Here is a 22,790-nt window from a genome sequence, read left to right as displayed (position 1 = left end):
TGATGCTCTACAGAGTAGAAAATCCATGAACAAAAACCTATAGTTTATCTATGGTCCTGTCAATATGGTTACAGGTATGGTTTTACTGCCCTAAGTGGAAAACTTATCCTATGACGGGACTTACTACCAGTAAGAAATTCACCACACCAACAGAAATCAAAATAAAACACAAGTCTTAAAAAATAATTACATTACAAAATATTAAAAATAGAAAATAATTAGTAGATTATAAAAGATTACATGTCTCTTCTTCTTTCTATTTAAATTCAACAATATGTAAGCATTAATAATAAATTAATTATAGTTTTGAAACATTCATTTATTTTATTAAGTCAACAACTAAACTTTAGTGGTTTAAAATATATCAACTAATTAATATAGGAGGGAATGTTCTTTTATCTTCCCTCACCAATACCACTAGAACCTAATTTTAATGTCATAATTTCATATTTAATTATGCAATCTTTTATTTAGTGTCTTTTAGCTTCTTCAAACTATATAAATATTAAGCATTTAAGATTTGTTATGTTTGGATTTTTTTTATTATTTAACCAACATTCTCTTTAGAAATGTTCTTGTGTTTTTATTTTTTTGACTTATTTAAATTTTTTGTATTGTGTGCTTCATGGAGTATTTTTTTCTTCATGAGTTAAACAATGATAAAAATAGTTGGATGATAAGGGTTAGGCTTTGTAAAATGTGGGAGTCTGTTAATACCAAGAAGAATGGAGAGTTGATTAGTGTGAACATAATTTTTATTGATAAAAAGGTTGTGTACACTTAACTATACACATTAATATATATTTTTAAAGTTAACAAAAAAATAATTAACTTTCATAAATAACATTAGTTTTATAAGGCTGCGTCATCTTTTAAAAAAAAATCAATTCATATTTTTTATCAGTTTTATCAAGTGTAAAGAAATTAAAAAAATAATACTAAATTCTTTTTTTAAAGCCGCACAAAGTGCGGTTCTATTTCCTAGTATGATGTATAAAGTAAGTGAAATCACGTGAAGCACATGTGATTACTAACTAGAAATGACAGACATTACATGAATGTCATATTCTTTGTTTTGACTTAGCAAGTAAGTACTACACGATCGAGGCGACAAACTGACATATCAGCACCTTTTAAAATCCAGTTTTAAGCTCGCATTTCAACAGAAACAAAATGATATTTAGCGATCACTATATTTGTTGTTAAAAGTGTTATTTTACGACCAAATTATATGGTGGTCGCTGATAATTTCCTTGATGGAATTAATGTAATGAACCTGTGACAAAATATTTTTTGGTACATTTTTTTAGCAACAAATTGTGTGATTTTGTACTGAATTTGTTGGTCGCAAATGACCATAATTCTTGTAGTGGTTTTTTACTATGGCTTTTAGCCCAAAAGTTGAACCAATTCTTTCACTTCAAAATTTTCGCCAATGCTCAAGCTTTGGGTCCATTTCATGGTGATTCCAGTACTGGTTAATGATGGTGATGAGTTTGATCTTCTCATTGGAGAATTTGAAGAGTAAAAACACAAATTTTATTAGAAAAAACTCAAGAACAATTCACACACTCTCACAAATCACTCTTAGAAGCTATGTTTTGCTTCTTATGCTTTCTTTTTCTTACACTTGATGCATACAACACAAATGGCATAGGTATTTATAGTGAATGAAACACAAACATAATCATAACAATAAACATCACCCAACATGTTCTACCAAGCTTTCATCATAGCACTAAACATATTCCACTCACCTAACATGCTCTTAAGGAATCCTTTAATGGCATCCCAAGTGTAAAGCTAATCTCTACTCAATTAAATGCTTCATGGACATAACATTGTAGGTGATAATTCTATGAAATGAGAGTTATCATTACATTTTTAGACTTAAATCAATATTACTTAGAGAGTAAATGATGTGTTTTTATTGTATTTTTAATTAAGCATCTGTTTAAATTTAATTTTTAATAAATCTATTGTGGTTTACATCAATTTGTGTTCTAATTATGTGCATAATTATAGGTGATAAAAAAACTCAAGTTTTAGGGATGGATGCTGCAACAGCAGACTTGCAAAGATGACAAAGAACTTGGCTGCAGAGGAACTAAAACAAGTCTGAAACAGAGAAGATATTGTAGCCATTGCTGCAGTAATCCTGGAGCAACTGCAGACAAGATTACCCGCGTGTTAATTGACAAAGCAGCAACAGACACAAAAAGATTGTGATTCGAGGTTTCCAAAAAAAGGAGACAACGGCCACATGCTTTTGGTTGCCCTAATTTTAAGATATAAAACGAGCACACATAAAAGAAACAAGAGAGAGCCGTCACTCAGGAAAAATAAGAGAGAAAACAAAAGAATAAATAGAGAACAAGAGAGATTTGAGGGCTGCAGTAAGGGTTTCCAGAAGGAAACGAAGGAAAGATTGCAAGGACCAAGCGGAACTCAACTCCTTATCTTTATTTACTTGTTTTTTTTATGGGAATGTATTTGATGGCTAAAACGATTTTTGTTATTGTTTTATCGCATATTATGAACTAAACTTTGTTGTGGTTGAGTGTTAAACAAACTTAATGGTTATTTGACTGATATATGTGTGTTGCTCAGAATCTACTGTAGCATTTTGTCTTGATTTTACTTATTGTAATTCTCTATTTCGGTTGACCACCCATTTAGCGGATACTAGCTAAGAATGAGCTTAAAAAATATTTTACTTAGTGGAACAAATTAAGACAATACATGGTTTTAAATTGAATTTCCCAAGTTGAGTTAATCTTGATTTGAATAGGGTCATGCTTGATCTAATATTAATGAAGAATTAGGCATATACATTCACATTGTAGGGCAATTACAGCTTAGAATGCATAATGTTATATCTAATATTAGCGTAACAATTGGTCACTATTAGATTGCATTTAGATATAAGATATCCAACAGACGACAGCTGAGGATGAATGAGGGATTCTACCCAAATGCTATGGTAGATAATGTAGCAACAGAATCTTAATTGGACAAACAGTCAATACTATTAAGTGAATTTAACCACTCAACTACTCATTTCCCATTGAATACATCTTTCAATTTGATTTGAGGTTTTCCTTATTAAATTTTGTTTATTGCATTTTTAATTTAGTTAGTTTATTAACTTCATTAATTATTTTATTTTAATTTAGACTAAAATTGCACTGTTAAGATTGCTGTAGTAAGTTCTATAACATCAATCCCTATGAAACGATCTAAATACTCATCATTAGATTACTTGTTGTGTACACTTGCACATTGACACCTATAGCAATACGCAACCAACAACAATAATAAAGAATAATTTTTTTAAAAAGGAAATTTATTTAGTAGGGCTATTGAGATATTAAAATTAACCAATGATAAATAACAAGTTCAACTATATTTACTGAAAAGAATTAAATAAAAGACTTGAAAGTTATTTTGATTTATTACTACAATCATATTTGATGTGTTTTATTTGTTAATTATGTAAACATGTCAATATCATACAATAACAAAAATAAGCAAATCTTCTTCATTTATAATTATGAATAAAAGATGAAAAAAATATCCACCTAGATTGGACTTGGGCCCGACCTGAACGATGCCCAACCCAGAATTAAGGCCAGGCTGAGCCAGTCTCGGGTGTCACTTAATAAGCTTGGCGTCCGGCCTAGAACCCAGATTTTATAAAAAAAATTAAAAATATAAATCATTTTTAATAATTATATTTATTTGATCCATTTATTACATATATTAAAAATTTTTAACATTTAAAGTATATTTAAAAATTATTAAATTAAAAAATTAAAAAAATATATGCATATATAAAATTATAAAATATAAAATCCAAGCTTAAACACCCCAATTAAAAAATTTTCTAGTGCCTAGCTGGGGTGGCTAAAAAATTTATCTAAATCGAATATGAATATTGCCATACCTAGACTCGAACCCAAACTCGAACCTGAGTTTTAAACCCTAGAGTAAGAATAACGGTTGAAACTTAATTGAAGAGCAGCAGTTGTAATCTTGCAAATCGCAAACATACAATTGAATTCTTGTAGGAATTCGGACTGCAAATGTTCAATTGGGGAAGAAGTTTAGGTTTTAGACAAGTGGAAATTAGTACACAATGAATCAATTTGATTTAATTTTAGATTAAAATAGTCTTTTCTAAATTAAAAAAAATGCTTATGTATGGCAAAAGCCGGCAAAACTTTTGATTATTTAATTCTTTTAACTTTTTAATATACAAAAGATTTTAATGTGGTCTATTTGAAATCAAAATTACGGGGGCTTGAATGAATATATTTAGTGTGCAGTTATTTATATTCTAAAAAATATTTTCAATGCTCTATTACTTTGTACATTTATCTACCAAATTTAAGAAAGTAGATTTTACTTTGTACACTCATTTAAATAGCAAAAAAATACTCACTTAAATATTTAAATTGATAATCTTTTTATGCTTTATACACCCATAAAACTATTCAACACACCCAAAAATTTCCACAGAAATTAAAATATATACTTACAACACTACAATCAAGCCAATTTATTTATACTTAGTTATTAAGTTTTCAAAAACTCGTTTTAACTCCTATCAAATTCTAAATTCTTCATTCTAATTTATCTATTTTGTATAACCATTCATCTATTTTAATAAAACTCAGGGAATTTTTCAAAAAAAAATTGGAAAGAAAGAAACAGGGAAATTGTCAAGTCCATTATTTATAGAGTTGGCATCTTATGGCAAGTCTAGTTAAATTGGAAGTTTATTTATTGCATATCTTGTAATAGAGATTAGTTTATTAATTCCCTAATTTGGTGAGATTCTAATTTATTATGAATATTTATTTCCTAATTTAATTAGATGTCTAATTTAGCAAGTCAATTAATGATGAGATTCTATAATTGGCGCATGAGATTTATTTAGAGTAAAAAGTTGGTTCAAATAGGAAGTCATTTAATGCTCTAGATATTTCTTGGGAGACAAGTAAGGCAAGAATATCATATTTATTCCTATTCAGATTCATACGAATTATAAGAGGAAAGACACTCTTATTTGGAAAGTATCTAAGTCTTTTAAGACTTACTATTTTGGTGAAATCCTAGTGCCTATATAAAGAGGGGTATTTTACAATTGAAGGCACGCACAACACAAAGCATAAAGCAAAGAAGCAAAATTCGGCTTCCTCCCTTGAGAATCCGGATTTGGCGCATAATGTTGTGTTGATTTGTTTTCTTATCTTCTTTTCATCTCTATGGAGAGTCTATGTGAATCTTAGATCACTAGGCGTTGAAGAATTGAAGAATTGTTATTGATCACTTTTTGAAATGCCTTGAGGATCGTGGATCAAGAAGGGTAGCAATTATTCAAGAGAAGCAGCTTTAGTCTAAGGTTGAGTAAATTGTATGGTGATAAACTGTAAGTAAGAGTCTTAAATTAGTAAATCCATAGGTTGTAACATCTCAACTTATGATATGTTTACTTCATGGAATAGGGAATGGAAATGAAGGAATATGAATGAAGCCCATGTTTACTTGGCAAAATGTAATTTGAGAATTGAAATAAAATGTGTGGGTCCCACACAATTTGGGAATAAGGAATGGGAATCTCATTCCCATGGGGGGGTTGGGAGTGAGAATGGAATATATGTTTACTTTTGTATCCCTCTACTTTTTTCATATTTCTCAAATTACCCTCATTCAAATCACAATTAATTTTATTATTTTAAATGTCATTAATAATAATTATTATTATTATTAAATTTTATTAAATTTATTATTTTAGTTATTATTAATTATTATTTTTATTTTTATTAATATTATCATTATTAACAATAAAAATAATGATAAAAATAATAATTAATAAAAATTATTAATTTATCATTATTAACAATATTATCATTATTGTTGTTGTTGTTATTATTATTATTATTATTAATATAATAATAATAATAATAATTAATAATAACTAAAATAATAAAGTTAATAAAATTTAATAATAATAATAATAATGTAATTTTCATTATCTAGATACATGTATAAATATTATTATAAAAATGATATTTATTAAAATAATAATAATAATAATAATAAATGTTAATAATGATAATATTGTTAATAATGATAAATTAATTATTTTTATTAATTATTAATACTATGGCTATTTTGGTAAATTGATTCACATTCCCATTTATTTTGTCAAGTAAACACATCAATGGTATTCCAGCACATTCTCATTCCTATTTATTTTTGTCAAGTAAACATTGAAATCTCATTCCCATTCATCATTTCCATTCCAGCCCATTCCAATTCCCAGTTTATTCTCATTCACATGAAGTAAACGCACCATTAGTGAATTGCTTTTCATCTAGGCGTGGCCTCGTGAATGTAGGATTGATTAATCCAAACCACGTAAAAATCTCCGTGCCATTTATTTTCTGCATTTTATTGTGTTTTTGAAAAATTAATATTTTTTATGCGGATGAACAATAATCGTGAACAGTAATGGCAAACAATAACAGTGAACAGTACTTCCGAAAAATTAATTAAGTTGTTAATTTTTTTTATTTTAATTGCCTACATCTATTTGTAATAGATCTAAATTCCTTTCAGAAATGAAAATATATGTTGTAGCAATACATATGTATACTGGGTGAAGAATAATTAAATATTGCATAGAGATTTAGATTTAAATGTTATAGATTTAATTTTTCTAGCAATTTTTGGGGTAATATAACAAATGTTAATTGTAAATGGATTAGTTTTTAAAAAAAAGTGAATGGATTAATTAGTTCATTAACAATTGGATGAGTTTGATGTAATTACATTACAATAATTCATATTGATTGTTCTTTATAGCAAGAGCAATGCTAAGCATCATAATATTTAAGTCCAAATTTGAGTCCTAAATGATGTGAGCATTCATCCATTGAATAATGGTTAAGTAATTTTACGAGCTATTAAATACATCATCTAATAGGTGAGTGACAAATGGCATTGAGACTCAAATTGAAACCCAAATATTGAGATTCCTAATATTATTGTAATAGTAATTCATATTTAAGGTATTCTTGTAATAAATAAATTTATTAAAATAAGAGTGTTCAATATAATTTTTAGAATGTAAATAGTCGTGCTGATGTATTTAGTAAAAAATTAACTATTTGTGCAAAGCATGTAACTAAGAACCCATGAGTAAATGTGTTTTAAAGGGGGACTTTATGCCATTGTGGTCATAATATGGGTGTGTAAGTATAAAATCAATTTTTTCTTATAAAAATTTTTAGGACCGATCTTATACAATACATAAGAATTTGTAATCTAGAAAATCATACCTTGACAATTCGACTTTGCTTTTTCACTGAAATAATTTAACCTCCCAGATCACGATCCGTCACCACTACTTCAATTAGATCACGATCCGTCACCACTAATTTTATTAGATCACGATCCACCACCAAATAATCTTCCAAGTTATAACTCAAGTTTGATCAGTACTGAACATATGGGCGTTTGTTTCACCACTTCTAAAACAATCAGCTTCTTTTGCGGTGTTTTTTTCAAAACGTGTATTTTGGAATACCGTATATTTTCTTCTTGAGAAAAATACACTTATATATAATATCTCTTGTAAAACCCTAGATATGTATTATCCTTTATTATAATTCAAAATAATAAATATTTTGAATTTAATATTATCTTTCCACTTACGTGAAAGTGGAGATCATATGTAACCACTTTGGGCCCACTTTGTAAAATAACACAAGGCCCCATTTGCACATGAATATAACACATAAGGTCTTAACCAATATTATAATTAGGTTTATCACCTACTATGCTAGTTTTCTTATTTTTAGATCCAGTAAAGGTGCAGTCAATTAAATGAGCTAACACATGGATCATTTGGGAACATACAATAGTGGCTATAATAATTCAGGCTGTAAATGAACAAACCTAATCATTTAATTCCAACTCTACTCCATTATAAGATTGGAACTGACCTCCATAATTGTATACTTGAATAATAATTCGTCCCAAGCCACATTAATCTCCTTACTGGATAATCCTTTGTACCACATTGTTAATTAAATCGATCTCTCAACTGTCCAATTAATTTAATTACATCTTGTTCCTTGATACTTACTAGTTTTCTCTAATGATCATTTTCAATATACTAAATATGTTGACACACTCTGGCCAGAGAATTCTATGATCAAGTGCCGAAAATCCATTAAGAGATGTGTTGTACAAATTCTATATTATTAATATATGACTTCAATACTCATAAATTCTCCCACCAAGATACTGGGTAATCTTGACTACAAGTTTGTGTCGTGCCCATTGGTAACTCAAATGGAATAAAAATTACAATCATAAAATTATAACTAACTCAAGATTAAGATTACAGTAAAATCAATGTTTATGAGATTTAATAAATCTGACAGTTATTACAAAGTTAATTAAATCTCATATGTAATCCAGTTTAATGTAGTCGTACTACATCAATAAATTCATACATGATTAAGACAAATTATTCAATGAATTTATTACAATTTATACCTAAATAAAGTGTCCAACTTTATTTATCAACTGTGAATTTAATTTATTTAATCATAAGATAACTTGTATTTATATCTTCTGTGAATCCACATGGTGATCACATAAATACATATAATATGATTAAATGGACTTTACTCAAAATATTAGTGTAATTAAGATACTTAAATAAAATACCTCATTTATTTTATTAATCAAAAAAATTATTTATTACAATTAAATAAACACATATGTTTTTAAAGAGCATATTTTCCCAACAATGGGTCCGTCACTCATCTCAAGTTACATTAATTCTACACTTTTAAAGATCACTTGAAAATATTTTATTCCAACTGAGTCATTCAACTAACGGACTATAGATTTTTATGATTTCTCTAATTACTGATTAATGAAATCTTTAAAGATTACGAAGTGTTGTATTATTCTTTTAATGGCAAAGCATGTGGCATTAACCAATATCGATCTCAGACTCAAAGCACCTTATTTACCCCGAAGGTATAAATAACATTTTATCCCAAACAGCAAGAGATGAAGAGTAACTCAATCCCTTGATACAAACCCTACTTTATTCCAAAAACACCATGAAATATAACTGACAGAAATACTTATAACCCTTCATATAGTGACAGGGTCTCTGAGCACGGCGGCAATCTGGTCTTTAATCGCATGAGAATGAGTGTAACAATCACCCTTCTTGTATAGAAATTCAAGCACACGTGCGATATTGAAAGGTCTCTCAATTAAAGCCACAGGAAAAGCAGTTGGTCTCAGGAATTCCTCATTCATATCTTTCCACGCATTCTCAACTTCTTCAGTAAAAACTTTAACTACCTCTTCTTCTGAAACACCATGCTGCTTACAGTAGCATTCAACTCCTGTGGTAACATGTCCTCTCTTCTGTTCAAACTATACGCATATATAATAAAGAAAGTTTATTAGATAATTACATTATTATTAAAATTTCACGACATCAGTCTCATCTAATCTTGAGTGTACATAAAACCTCACTGTTCTATATAAATGTAAGCACGGCAGAAGATTATAAAATCCTGAGCAAAACTCAATTCAACAATAGATCCAAATCCAAATATAAATAGTCATGATTTAAGAGGGAATTGATAAACTAACTAATTTATAGTGTGGCACGTACCTGGTGGGAAACAATGTCATTCATGAGTCTGCTGATAACTGACGACGCTCTAGAAATTTTAGGGTTCTTGGATATCCATTCAAAAGCTTCCTTGTTTGCAACCTCACACATGCCAAGGAAGGAATTTGTCGCGAGCATGAAGTAGCCGCCACTTACAAGTCCAACCGGATAATATTCCTCCCATGTCGGAACATAACCTTCACTGGACCACTTGGCTTGAACAAAGTACATTTGAACAAGTTCTTGCATCTGAGCACGACAAACCAATTCAATGAAATATTCAACACTATCGGTCTAATAATTTTTATAAAAGACAAGAATAATTATTGGTTAATTTGCTGATAAACAACAATGGATTAATTTGTTAATCAATCTCCAAAATGGTAGTACAGGTATTATTATTAAAGACAAGAAAAAATGAGGGTAAGAGTGTCACATATTTAATAACAAGGGTGCCTTGAGAATTTTTCAAAATATGAGGGCTAAATAGGTATTTAACCGGAAATATATATACGGAGACTATTCAAGCATTTACCCTTTTAAAAATACATAGAATAATTGATGGTTTACCCCTTAATTGTCTACCTTTTCTTTGTCATAACGTAAGTAGGACGACCTTCCTTCCTTGGCCAAGTCTTGCTCAACTTCGTTGTAAGTATCTAGAAGGGCCTTATAAAGCACTTTCATGTATTCTGGAAGTATATCCATGGCTCCAATGTCCCACCTGAATACGAAGTAATATATCGTGTGAATGAAAATTTATAATAATAATAATAATAATAATAATAATCATTTATTATATTTATATAGATCACAAAATATTTCAAACCTCTGGACTGCTTCTACAAAGAGTTTGAGCTCTTCAAAGAAACCATAAGCGTCGAAAGTGTCATCTATGATAGATGCCATGTAAATTGTTTTGGTCATTATTTTTCTGGCTAAAGTGTACTTTGGTTCAAAATACGTCCCCACAATCCAAAAATACAACTCTACGATTCTGTCTCTTGCATAAGGCAGCTTTGTAGTGAAATCTAAATCTTTCCACCACCTGAAATTCAAATATTTCATATTAAAATTATCTAATTGGTAGCTAAAACTAATTAATAAATTCTCTTGCATTGTGCAATTTAAAAGATAAAAAAGGAGAGACGAAAACTAGGTTATTGTTCACTAGAATTATACATATCATAAATAAGAGAAGATAATTTTTGGCCATTTTGTGAAATTTTGTAAGATTGTTAAAATTAGATAGTGAAAAATAAATGAGAAATTAAATTGCCTACTTTTATTAGGATCCTCTACTAGTTTTTCTTTTTTCCCCTTCCCAACTACTCTTAGTTTTTCAAATTTAGTGACAAAAGTTGACTTAATTATAAATAAAGTAAAAAAATCTGGTTGATTATCAATATAAACTAGCCTTTGCTAGTTTCTCAATATAAACTAGCAAAGGCTAGGAGAGAATCGATCCTTGTTCCCTTTGTTTAAACGTTTGGAAAACCATTTGGCTAAATGTCCTTATAGTCCTTAGGTTCGGCTAAATGTCTGGTTTGTCCTCATAATTTTAAAATTTACCCGCAATGTTCTTGCTGTTGTATTTATCTCTTTAAAATCGATTTTTTCTTTGTTTTTATATATTATTTCTAAAAGAAAAGGGGAGGTCAAAGCCCCAAAAGAATAGTTAACGTTAAACAGGTAATGGGCTGTTACATATGAGAACCGTAAAAATGTAAGTAGTAAAAACTAGGAATTATAGAGTGAAAGTGACAATTTCCCACAATAACTGAACAAGAACGAAAACAATGAAAATATCTTTTCCTCGAATCTTAAATGAACAGAAAAGAGATTTGTATGTTTTCAAAATCTTTTTCTTAATTAAAAGAGCAAATCAATGTATCCGTTAATTTTATCTTTTAAAGTAAAAAATAACACGGGCGCTGGTTAAGAGCTTACCGTGTGATGGCACTTAATTCCTTCTGATGTATTCTTTGCACAAGGTTAAAGTCTAACTTTGCAAACTTTAACAAAGTTTTATCGTGCTTATCAACTCTTGGATAGACAGACAAGAAAAATCTTGTCTCTACTCTTGGGAAGGCTCTACGGAGAGGACAGTCGAGAGCATGGTTAATTTGCTCAGCAAGATTATTAGGGCAAACATCATCAGATGCCATTGACTTAAGGTGAGTTCTAGTGAAAGCAATGGCTTCATCCAATATATCTTCTCCGCGAATGGCCAAGTGTCCTGCCTCATACAAACTTAGAATGCCTTGAACATCCTTCACCAATGATGCCTTGAATTTACCTTCATCATCTTTGAACTTCTCGAACACATCTGTATTTTTTGTAAAAGATTTATTGTGCTCAGTTACATTGACATCAGCATGTATAAACACATATATAAATGGCTAGGGATAGTTTCAGCCAATTACTCAATTATATAGTTACTTTATTTTCAAACATGTCCAAAATGTCTCTCTTGTACAAATTTGTGTTAAAATCTACTTAATATATGACCATTTTCTTTTTATCTACTCATATCCAACACCTACAAATGTAACAACAAGTCTTTTGAGTATCTTTTAAAAATTACAGCAACTAAGTATGTAATTGGCAGAAAGTGTAGAGACCCTAATTAGCTTTAAGCAAAAATCTTACTTACCACACGGAACCTTAAATCCTTGCTGCCTAAGCAGTCGAAAACGAAGAGAAACAGTGTAGAGATCGACATCATCGATATTATCAAAGTCATCGTGATAAATCTTTTCCATTGCATCTTCTATCTCCTGTTCGAAGTGATAGGCCACACCCAATCGTTGGACTGCATCAACCAATTGCAACTTCTGGGCAGGTGTATCTGCCGTAGCCGTTATCATGCTCCTGACTTCTTGCTTCAGCGCTTCGTATTCCTCTTGGTGCGTAGTATCATTTGTCTGCAATGCATGCATGTACAATACAATTAATTAATACTTATTAGTCTCTATGCGAATTAATCACACACATGGCTAGCTAGCTAGCTGGTAGTTAATGAGTTATTTAGATCCGTCTTTAATTACCTTGCAATCAGAAGCGAGGGTCAGGAAATAGTCTCCCCATAAGTTAGGATGGAAACCAGCAATGGGACGAACAGTTTTTTCTGTTGAACTGGAAACCGTTGCTAGAACTTGAGCGGACATTTTTTTTTTCTTTTTCACACTCAAACCAAAGGAACTAATTACTTAGTTTGAACTCGGTAGGACTTCTGCTCTTTATATAGAGTTTCCCAATCCATAGATAGAGAAATTCTATAATAACTCTAAGGTATTATGTCAGTCATATAATAAAATATAAAATTAAAATAAATATAAATTTTTTATTATTATTTTATAAATTATTATTAGCAAGATTAGTTATTGAAAAGATATTAAATATTATTTTAAAATTGTAGTAAGAGTTATATTAAAAAAAAAAGAACATGAATGCCACATAATAAACAAAATAGATGAGATATTTTTCAAAATATAGATACTAAGTAAGTATTAACACAGAATCTAAGGACAAAACGAGCATTTACCCTCGTCTTCAATCTATTTCACTTCAACTTTTAAGAAGACCCAAGAAGCGTGAAAAATGTGGGTAACACTAATAAGCTTTGTTGAAAGTAGCCATATTTATAGCTTTTGGATTATTAGCTGTAAGCTTACAGCTAATGCAGTAATGCTGACATATATAATAGACAAATTATTTAAATATTACCTAAAATTGCAGGGCAATTCCTACTGAATTGGCTTTTCGTGCAAAGGGAAACTTCAATTTTTGTTAGTTATAGTAATTAAGTGCTATATTGTCACAGGTTCGATGTTAAGAAATATGTTTATTTCATTCTCCAATCTTACGTCTCATCTAGGCTAAGCATTAATTTCATTGGTCCTTGGAATCGAGTGGAATGATGCAATGGCATTTGTACAATTATTTTAAAAAAAATAGCATGTAATTAGTGATTATATAAAATGTAAAAGAGATTTAAATATTTATTATTATACATATGGGAGACCATTGGTGCTGCAGCACCAAGACCAAGAGAGACACGCTGCAGCACTAAAATGAGAAAGCTTTGAGATTGAAATATAATTCCTTCGTAATTAATTAATTAGTTTATTTTAAATAAATAAATAAAATTAAATGATGGAAAGGTGCAATGTTTCTCACTAAAGTGTCTATTTAAAGTGGTGTATCTGTTCTAAAAAGGTGCCTTAATTTGTTTGGAGGGTTGCATTGTTTTGTGAATAAACATATTACTTCATGAATAGACACTTAACTTCCTATAAATATCGCAGATTATATTACAGATTCATAACCTGTTCTCGAATATAGTTTCATTGCTAGAGATTGTGTTTAGAGTTTGTTGTATCCTGAGGGTGATTTTTCATTCAACTTCGTTACAAATCAAGTGTAGTGAGGGCAAATAAAACCTCAAAGTGTCCAAACATGGCTCAAACCCTTTTAAATTTTTTCTGTTCTCTCTGCCTCTATATTCTCAGTTACACAACACACACACACACAGATTTATTAGTTGTATTAATTCTGATGTATTATAGAGTTTCTCCCATAAATAACCTTTGGCTTGACAAAATTTCATGCGATACATTAAAAGAATGTTAAATTACAAAATAAAATGATTGTCTGTATCTCATCGAGTTGAGCTTTTAAAGCATAGATCCATTATTAAAACCGTTTGCCTCATATATTTTCAACAATTTAATCGTTTTACTTTGTATAAAAAAACATGACATTCAATTTGGGACAAACAGGTTTTTCTATTGAACTGGAAACCGTTGCTGGAACTTGAGTGGGCACTTTTTTCTTTCTTTGTTTTTTTTCTAATCAAAGCAAACCAAAGGAACTAATTACTTAGTTTGAACTCGGCAGGACTTCTGCTCTTCATATAGAGTTTCGCAATCCATATATGATTATTGGGTTGACAAAAGTTTATACGATACATTAACGGAATATAAGATTAATCGACAAAACGATCTTATCGAATCCAGCATTTAATGGATAGATCCATTGTTCAAACCTACATATTTAATGAAGGGTTGGATTTTGTTTTGGTCTTTAAAAATCGTTTTTTTCTCATATATTTTCAACAATTTAATCATTTTACTTTTTGTAAAATAATGACATTAAATTTGGATACTTATGCCAAGTAGTATAATTTAAAACACTAGACCCGTCAATATTTGTATTAAAATTCAAAGTCTTCAGCCTTTAAATTTTTTTTTAAAGACAAACATTTATTTCGATAATTATACATGTTGTAATGAGAAAGGTGAAAATTTAAATAATTACAAGCACAAGAGAGCATGATAAGCATGAAAGCATGAGAACTCAGCAGCCGGATGCGTAATAAATCAAATAAGCACAATTACATGAGAAATGTGAAAAGCCAAATAACTACAAGTACAAGAGAGCATGATAAGCATGAGAGTATGAAAGCATGAGAACTCAGCAGCAGGAAGCGTAATAAGTCAAATAAGCACAACTACATGAGAGCATGAGAGCTTAGTTGCAAGAAGCTTATAAATCCAATAAGCACAACTACGTGAATCTATGAAAGCATGATAGCTTAGTAGTAGGAAGCTTAATAAGTTAAATAACTAGAAACGCATAAGATCATGAAAACATGGGAGCATGAAAGCTCAACAATAAGAAACTTAATAAGTCAAATAAACACAGTGACATGAGGGCATGACAGCATGAGAGCTTAGTAATAAGAAACTTAACAAGTCAAATAAGCACAACTACGTAAGAGCATGAGAGTATGAGACCATGAAAACGGGATAGCTTAGTATGTAGTAGGAAGCTTAATAAGTCAAATAAGCACAACTACGTAAGAGCATGAGAACACAAGAGCATGAAAACATGGGAGAACAAGAGCTCAGTAGTAGGAAGCTTAGTAAGTCAAATAAGCCTAGCTACATGAGAGCATGAGATCATGAGAGCCTAATAGAAAGAAACTTGGTAAGTCAAATAAATATGTGAAACGACCCACCCTAAATCCCCAAAGCAAGTCTATCTAATCTCGTCCAACCGAATTAATAATAAATTTAATATTTAAGAATTCTACCAAAAATTCGACAGTCTCCTCTACAATTATGACATTCCTAAACCGTAAATTTATAAAATTAACACTCTAAAAAATAATTCAATATTTAATCAACCTCCGCAACCAACTTCGTCAATCACATACCAAATATCCTCCAAACATATAATGTCAAAAATACAATTTATTATCTTTAATCACAAATATGCAATAATTTATACAATCTAAAATATCCCAACAAACATCTGTGATTCCTGGCACCATCACATGGCCATAATTTTCAATGTAACTATCGTTGCTAGATCGAATGATGTACCTACAAATCTCATGTGGGAGGGGGGAATATAATAAAAACGGGGTGAGTATAAAACTCAGTGTGTTCAGTAAGTGAATAGTAGTTTTTAAAAAATAAATTTACTTCAAAATAATTATCATTTCAATAAATCCTTTTAACAAAATTTTCATAAGAACTTAAATAACTTATATGAGTATAAAACATACAGTGACATAAACTTAATATATAATACCGTATAAAATCAAAGAAGTCGTGATACACCGTAATTTCAATATTTGAATCATGAAAACTGTCACTAAACAAGTACTTAGGAGAATAATTTCATCATACCCAGACCTCGATGGCCAGACAATCAGGGAACCAACATGCCCCGGAGCTACAACTGGTAGACGGGGAAATGTCATTTCATATCTCATATATCTCATCATATCTCTGATGCATAAATTGGTCCCCAAAGGACAAGGCGCCCAAGCACATAGCCCAAAGCCTCTGTGTGTACTCAAACAGGCCCCAAAGGCCTATATCTCATCTGTATTATTTGTATCTCAATATCTGTCAGTATCTCAATATATATATCTCTGTAATCATCATACCACATGCATATTCCCCCAAAAGGCAAAGGCGCCCAAGCACACGGCCTAAAGCCTCTATGTGTCTTCAAAAGGGCCTCAAAGGCCTTTTATGTCATCTGTATCACATGTATCTAGAGGGGAAAGGTATTGTCCAATGATTTTAAAAACAACCATTACACTCATATTCATATACCTTTTAACCATACTTTAAATCATACCACATTTGAATTCACTTTTCTTATCTTTAAAATACTATCATGCTTTATTCAAAATCGATACAAAAAATCATTAACCAAACATTTTAATAAAATATCAACGCGTAAATAAAATCTATTTCGAGAAAATCATTAAATTAGAATGTTTAGAATGCTTATTTTGCAAACATGCTTTACTATCATAATTAACTATAAAAATAGGTTTTGTATATTCCACTCATAGTGACGACGCTTAAACTCAGCTATCGTCCTCGTCTGTGGGTTGATTCTCGTTCGTTGTTCCTCCTAAATCAAGTAAACGACATAATTAATATCTATAAATGCGAAGTACGACTAACAAGCTTGAAACGATATTTACCTGCAATAAACTATTCCCGTATGAATAAGATTACCAAAATACCCCTGCATTTGTAAATTACCAAAATGTTCACGACATCATAATTTACCAAATTACCCTTAAAATCCTAAATTACCAAACTACCCTCAATTCAGGTTACAAAAATATCCACAATGTCAGAATTCGTGAAATTACCCTTGGAGAGCAAAATTTCCAAAATGCCCTTAACAACTTAAATTACCAAATTACCCTCAAAATCTCAAATTACCTAATTTCCCTAATTTGAAATTACTGAATTATCCATCAATTTCAAAAATTACAAAATTATCCCTAAATTTTATGAAATTATCGAATTGCCCCTACCTGTTAGCGGTGATCGGAGTTCAGTCAACGACAACAAGAAGCTCAATTCTGATAGTTCTGACCTCGGTGAGTCCAATAGTGCCAGCGGTGACCTTCCACGTGCGACGACAGCGGCGGATCGAGCTTCCCAAGCCCAAGCTTTCCGGCGGTCGTTCGCGGCCAAAATAGCGGTTTTGGCACAGTGGAGGGTGAGGTGAGATCAAGATCCAGGCGGTGGCATCACCCAAAGCCGACGAAATCGATGGCGAGAAGAGGTGGGTTTTACCGCGGCTTTCCGAGCTTGATCGTCGACGTTCTAGCCCTTTTTCGGCCTTGGTGACAACGCATATATGATGGCCGGCTTCTAACCTTCCGTTTGGTACCTTGCTCGGCCGGTGAGGTGACCAGAAATGGAAGATCAGACCGGGTCGGGTCGCGGGTTCGGGTTAGGTCGCGTCCGGGCTAGTTCCCTTTCTCTTTCTATTTATGGAAACTAGCTCCTCTCTCTCTCTATTTATAGAAACGAACCCCTCTCTCTCTTTCTTCTTTTTTTTAAGCTTAATAAAAATTAAGCTAATGCTGGACCATGTTGAAATGAAATCCAACTACACAACTATTGAATCATGTTCAAACTGTCTCGATTTTATGTCGTAACAAGTTTAAATTATTTAAACACGATCCATTATTAACATGATCCATATCCATTTATTCATGTTAAGAAATTGAGGCGGGTCAAATTTGCTCGTAACAATTTGTAACAAATCTTAACGGAAAATGTAGGGACTATTTGAGCATTTATCATTTTTAAAATACATAGACTAATTGAGGATTTACCCCTTAATTGCCTACCTTTTCCTTGTCATAACGTAAGTAGGATGATCTTCCTTCCTTGGCCAAGTCTTGCTCAATTTCATTGTAAGTATCTAAAAGGGCCTTATAAAGTATTTTCATGTATTCTGGAAGTATATTTGTGGCTCCGATGTCCCATCTGAATACGAAGTAATATATCGTGTGAAAGAAAATTTAAAATAATAATAATAATAATTTATTATATTTATATAGATCACAAAATATTTTAAACCTCTGGACTGCTTCTGTAAAGAGTTTGAGCTCTTCAAAGATACCATAGGCGTCGAAAGTGTCATCGATGATAGATGTCATGTAAATTGATTTGGTCATTATTTTTCTGGCTAAGGTGTATTTTGGTTCAAAATACGTCCCTACAATCCAAAAATATAACTCCACGATTCTGTCTCTTGCGTAAGGCAGCTTTGTAGTGAAGTCTAAATCTTTCTACCCCCTGAAATTCAAATATCTTATATTAAAATTATTTAATTGGTAGCTAAAACTAATTAATAAATTTACTGGCATTGTGCAATTTAAAAGATAAAAAAAGGAGAAACAAAAACTCGGTTTTATTGTTCACTAGAATTATACATGTATGATCGATATCATAAATAAGAGGAGAATTTTTGGCCTTTGTGTGAAATTTGTAAGATTGTTAAAGTTAGTGAAAAGTGAATGAGAAATTAAATTGCCCACTTTTATTATTAGCATTCTCTACTAGTTTTTTCCCCCCTCCTAACTACTCTAAGCTTTCTAAATTTAGTGAAAAAAGATGATTTAGTTATAAATAAAGTGAAAAAAGTTGGCTTGATTATCAATATAAAAATTCAAAACTCAATCTTGATCACTCATTAAATTAGTAGAGGTTAGGAGATGATCAATACATGTTCTCTTTGTTAAATGTTTAGAAAATCATTTGGGTAAATGTCCTTATTGTCCTTATATTCGCCTAAATGTCTGGTTGGTCCTCATAATTTTAAAATTTGCTCAAAATGTTCTTGCTGTTATATTTATCTCTGTTAAAATAGATTTTTTCTTTCTTTTCATATTTTACTTTTAAAATATAATGGGAGGGCAAAGCCCCAAAAGAATAATTTACGTCAAACAGGTAAAGCACTGTTACATATGAAAACCGTAAGGATGTAAGTAGTAAAATCTAAGAATTATAGAAGGAAGTGACAATTTCCCACAATAATTGAACAAGAACAAAGACAATGACAATATATTGTCCTAGAACTTCAAATGAACAGGAAAGTGATTTGTATATTTTCAAAAATGCTTATAAATTAACAGAGCAAATCAATGTATCTGTTTTTGTTTTTTTTGTTCTTTTAAAGTAAAAATAACACAGGCGTGGGTTAAGAGCTTACCGTGTGATGGCACTTAATTCCTACTGATGTATTCTTTGCACAAGGTTAAAGTCTAACTTTGCAAACTTTAACAAAGTTTTATCGTGCTTATCAACTCTTGGATAGACAGACAAGAAAAATCTTGTCTCTACTCTTGGGAGGGCTCTACGGAGAGGACAGTCGAGAGCATGGTTAATTTGCTCAGCAAGATTATTAGGGCAAACATCATCAGATACCATTGACTTAAGGTGAGTTCTAGTGAAAGCAATGGCTTCATCCAATATATCTTCTCCGCGAATGGCCAAGTGTCCTGCCTCATACAAACTTAGAATGCCTTGAACATCCTTCACCAATGATGCCTTGAATTTACCTTCATCATCTTTGAACTTCTCGAACACATCTGATATTTTTAGTAAAAGATTTATTGTGCTCAGTTACATTGACATCAGCATGTATAAACACATATATAAATGGCTAGGGATAGTTTCAGCCAATTACTCAATTATATAGTTACTTTATTTTCAAATATGTCCAAAATGTCTCTATTGTACAAATTTGTGTTAAAATCTACTCAATAAATGACCATTTTCTTTTTATCTACTCATATCCAACACCTACAAATGTAACAACAAGTCTTTTGAGTATCTTTTAAAAATTACAACAACTAAGTATGTGATTGGCAGAAACTATAGAGACCCAGACTAGCTTTAAGGAAAAATCTTACTTACCACAAGGAACCTTAAATCCTTGCTGCCTAAGCAGTCGAAAACGAAGAGAAACAGAGTAGAGATCGACATCATCGTTATTATCAAAGTCATCGTGATAAATCTTTTCCAATGCATCTTCTATCTCCTGTTCGAAGTGATAGGCCACACCCAATCGTTGGACTGCATCAACCAATTGCAACTTCTGGGCAGGTGTATCTGCCGTAGCCGTTATCATGCTCCTGACTTCTTGCTTCAGCGCTTCGTATTCCTCTTGATGCGTAGTATCATTTGTCTGCAATGCGTGCATGTACAGTACAATTAATTAATACTTATTAGTCTCTATGCGAATTGATCACACACATGGCTAGCTGGCTGGCTAGCTGGTAGTTAATGAGTTATTTAGATCTATCTTTAATTACCTCGCAATCAGAAGCGAGTGTCAGGAAATGGTCTCCCCATAAGCTAGGATGGAAACCTTCAATGGGACGACCAGTTTTCTCTGTTGAACTGGAAACGGTTGCTAGAACTTGAGCGGACTTTTTTTTTTTTTTTTTCGTTCCCCTTTTTTCACAGAAACCAAAGGAACTAATTCATAAATATAGAGTTTGAACTCGGCAGTATTTCCGCTCTTTATATAGAGTTTTCCCAATTCATAAATAACCATTGGCTTGACAAAAGTTCAGACGATATATTAATGGAACATAAAATTACACAAAATGATCGTCTACCTAATCATATCGAGTTGAGTTTGTAATGAATAGATCCATTCTTAAAACTTATTTAATGAAGGGTTGGATTTTGGTTTGGTCTTCAAAAATCGTTTTTCTCATATATTTTCAACAATTTAGTCATTTTACATTTTATAGAAATTGATGACACTAGATTTGGATATATACTTATGTCAAGTAATATAATTAAAAACCCTGGACCCTTCAATATTTGTATTAAAATTCAAAGTCTTCAGCCTTAGTGTTTTTTTTTTTTCAATTTCTAGACCTAAACGTTTATACAGACAATTATACACTTGGACAATTATATGATGTTAAAATATAAAATTCTGCTCTTTACATTTTTGTTATATCTTTCCAATTTCATTTTGATTTTTTTTTCTTTTTTTTTATTCGAAATCTTGTAATAATTATTATTTGATAGCTAGAAGTAATTTCATTTAAAGGGGGGAAAAATAAGTGGAATGGATCAGTTTCGATAACTCCATAAATAGTCAAAATCTTTTAATAATTAACATCTATGTATTTATATTTTAAAAATAAAATAAAATAAAATAAAAGTATGATAAAATTAGCTCAAATTAATTTTTTAACTCTCTACTCTTCAATTTTTTAATATTCAAACTCAAATAATCAACTAAATAAAATTATTTAAAAATCACCAAACCAAACATAAAAAGCTAATGCGTATATTAGAATACCCAACAGTGAAACTTACTAGTAAAAGCAAGAATATCAGAAAAACAAAGGAATAAATAATATCTGTCGGTTGTCTCCGGGGAGGCAATAAAATATTACTTGGATCAATCATTGCAATTGGTGCAGCGAGAGGCTGAGATCAGGCCAAGATATCAGCTCGATGTGTGATGAACTTTCTGCGTGATATATCATTTTCACCAAATGATGAAAAAAATCTTTCCAAAACGGGAAAAGATGGACGAATGGGCCAAAATGGTTCTACCTCTTGATAATGTGTGAAACAAATAATTGACAGGGTCTTGCGCATTCATCAATTTTTTTTTTTTTTTGGCTTTTTCGAGGACACTGTGCATCATCATCAGTTTTCAATTATCGGTGATAAATTGTTCGTTAATGGTAATAATATTATCGTTACTTATAACAACATTTCGTAACATATAATACATGAAAAATAAGTTGAATATATATTATTCAAAAAATTACTAAAGAAAATTTTTACCAATAATAAAAAAGCCACTACAAGTCTACAACAGAGTTGTTTCACTTAATTATATTCTAATTTTTACACGAGCACCATTAGTGAAAAATAAAAAAATTACCGTCAAGATAAAAATAAATTGTTGCTTATATTACAGATTTACAGTATTGCTGAAACTATCGTCTCTGTTTTAATAGTATCTTCTTGGTGGTGAATTGCCAATAATTATTTAAAAAAAAAAAAGGAAAAAAAGAAAGTGGTCAGATTAAAAGAATCCAGAAAGCAGCAATCCGAAATCGGGTACGCCCATGCATGAAGGTATTTTATCACATTATCACGTGATGAAATGGTGTTTGATTTTCAAGATAAACTCCCAAACGAAAGAAAAAAAAAAAGAGGGGGGTTGAAGAACAAGTGCTCGATGA

The 22,790-nt window shown here is 30.9% G+C and overlaps 1 protein-coding gene and 1 pseudogene across 3 annotated transcripts in view; both read right to left on the bottom strand.

Annotated features, from left to right (window-relative positions):
- LOC102613448 (terpene synthase 1-like) overlaps positions 1-12,981 on the bottom strand; it is a 58,170-nt gene extending 45,189 nt beyond the window's left edge. Inside the window, exons 1-7 of one of the 3 annotated variants that reach the window (XM_006475244.4) lie at positions 12,772-12,962; positions 12,378-12,648; positions 11,672-12,050; positions 10,551-10,769; positions 10,307-10,445; positions 9,722-9,970; positions 9,036-9,477 (exon numbers count right to left, since the gene is read on the bottom strand). In XM_006475244.4, coding sequence (XP_006475307.1) covers positions 9,187-9,477; positions 9,722-9,970; positions 10,307-10,445; positions 10,551-10,769; positions 11,672-12,050; positions 12,378-12,648; positions 12,772-12,891 — 1,668 coding nt within the window. In that variant the 5' untranslated portion in view covers positions 12,892-12,962 and the 3' untranslated portion in view covers positions 9,036-9,186. Of the gene's footprint in view, positions 1-9,035; positions 9,478-9,721; positions 9,971-10,306; positions 10,446-10,550; positions 10,770-11,671; positions 12,051-12,377; positions 12,649-12,771 lie in introns of those variants that run through there. The other 2 variants (XM_052434208.1, XM_052434209.1) reach the window with 2 other exon arrangements.
- A 3,319-nt stretch (positions 12,982-16,300) lies between these two features.
- LOC102616575 (terpene synthase 1-like) lies at positions 16,301-21,196 on the bottom strand (annotated as a pseudogene).
- Positions 21,197-22,790: the final 1,594 nt, after the last annotated feature.

The sequence above is a fragment of the Citrus sinensis genome, chromosome 9 (assembly GCF_022201045.2).
Source record: "Citrus sinensis cultivar Valencia sweet orange chromosome 9, DVS_A1.0, whole genome shotgun sequence".
NCBI classification, from domain to species: Eukaryota; Viridiplantae; Streptophyta; class Magnoliopsida; order Sapindales; family Rutaceae; genus Citrus; species Citrus sinensis.
Note: the sequence above shows the minus strand (reverse complement) of the source record. Positions and strands in the feature narration are given on the sequence as shown.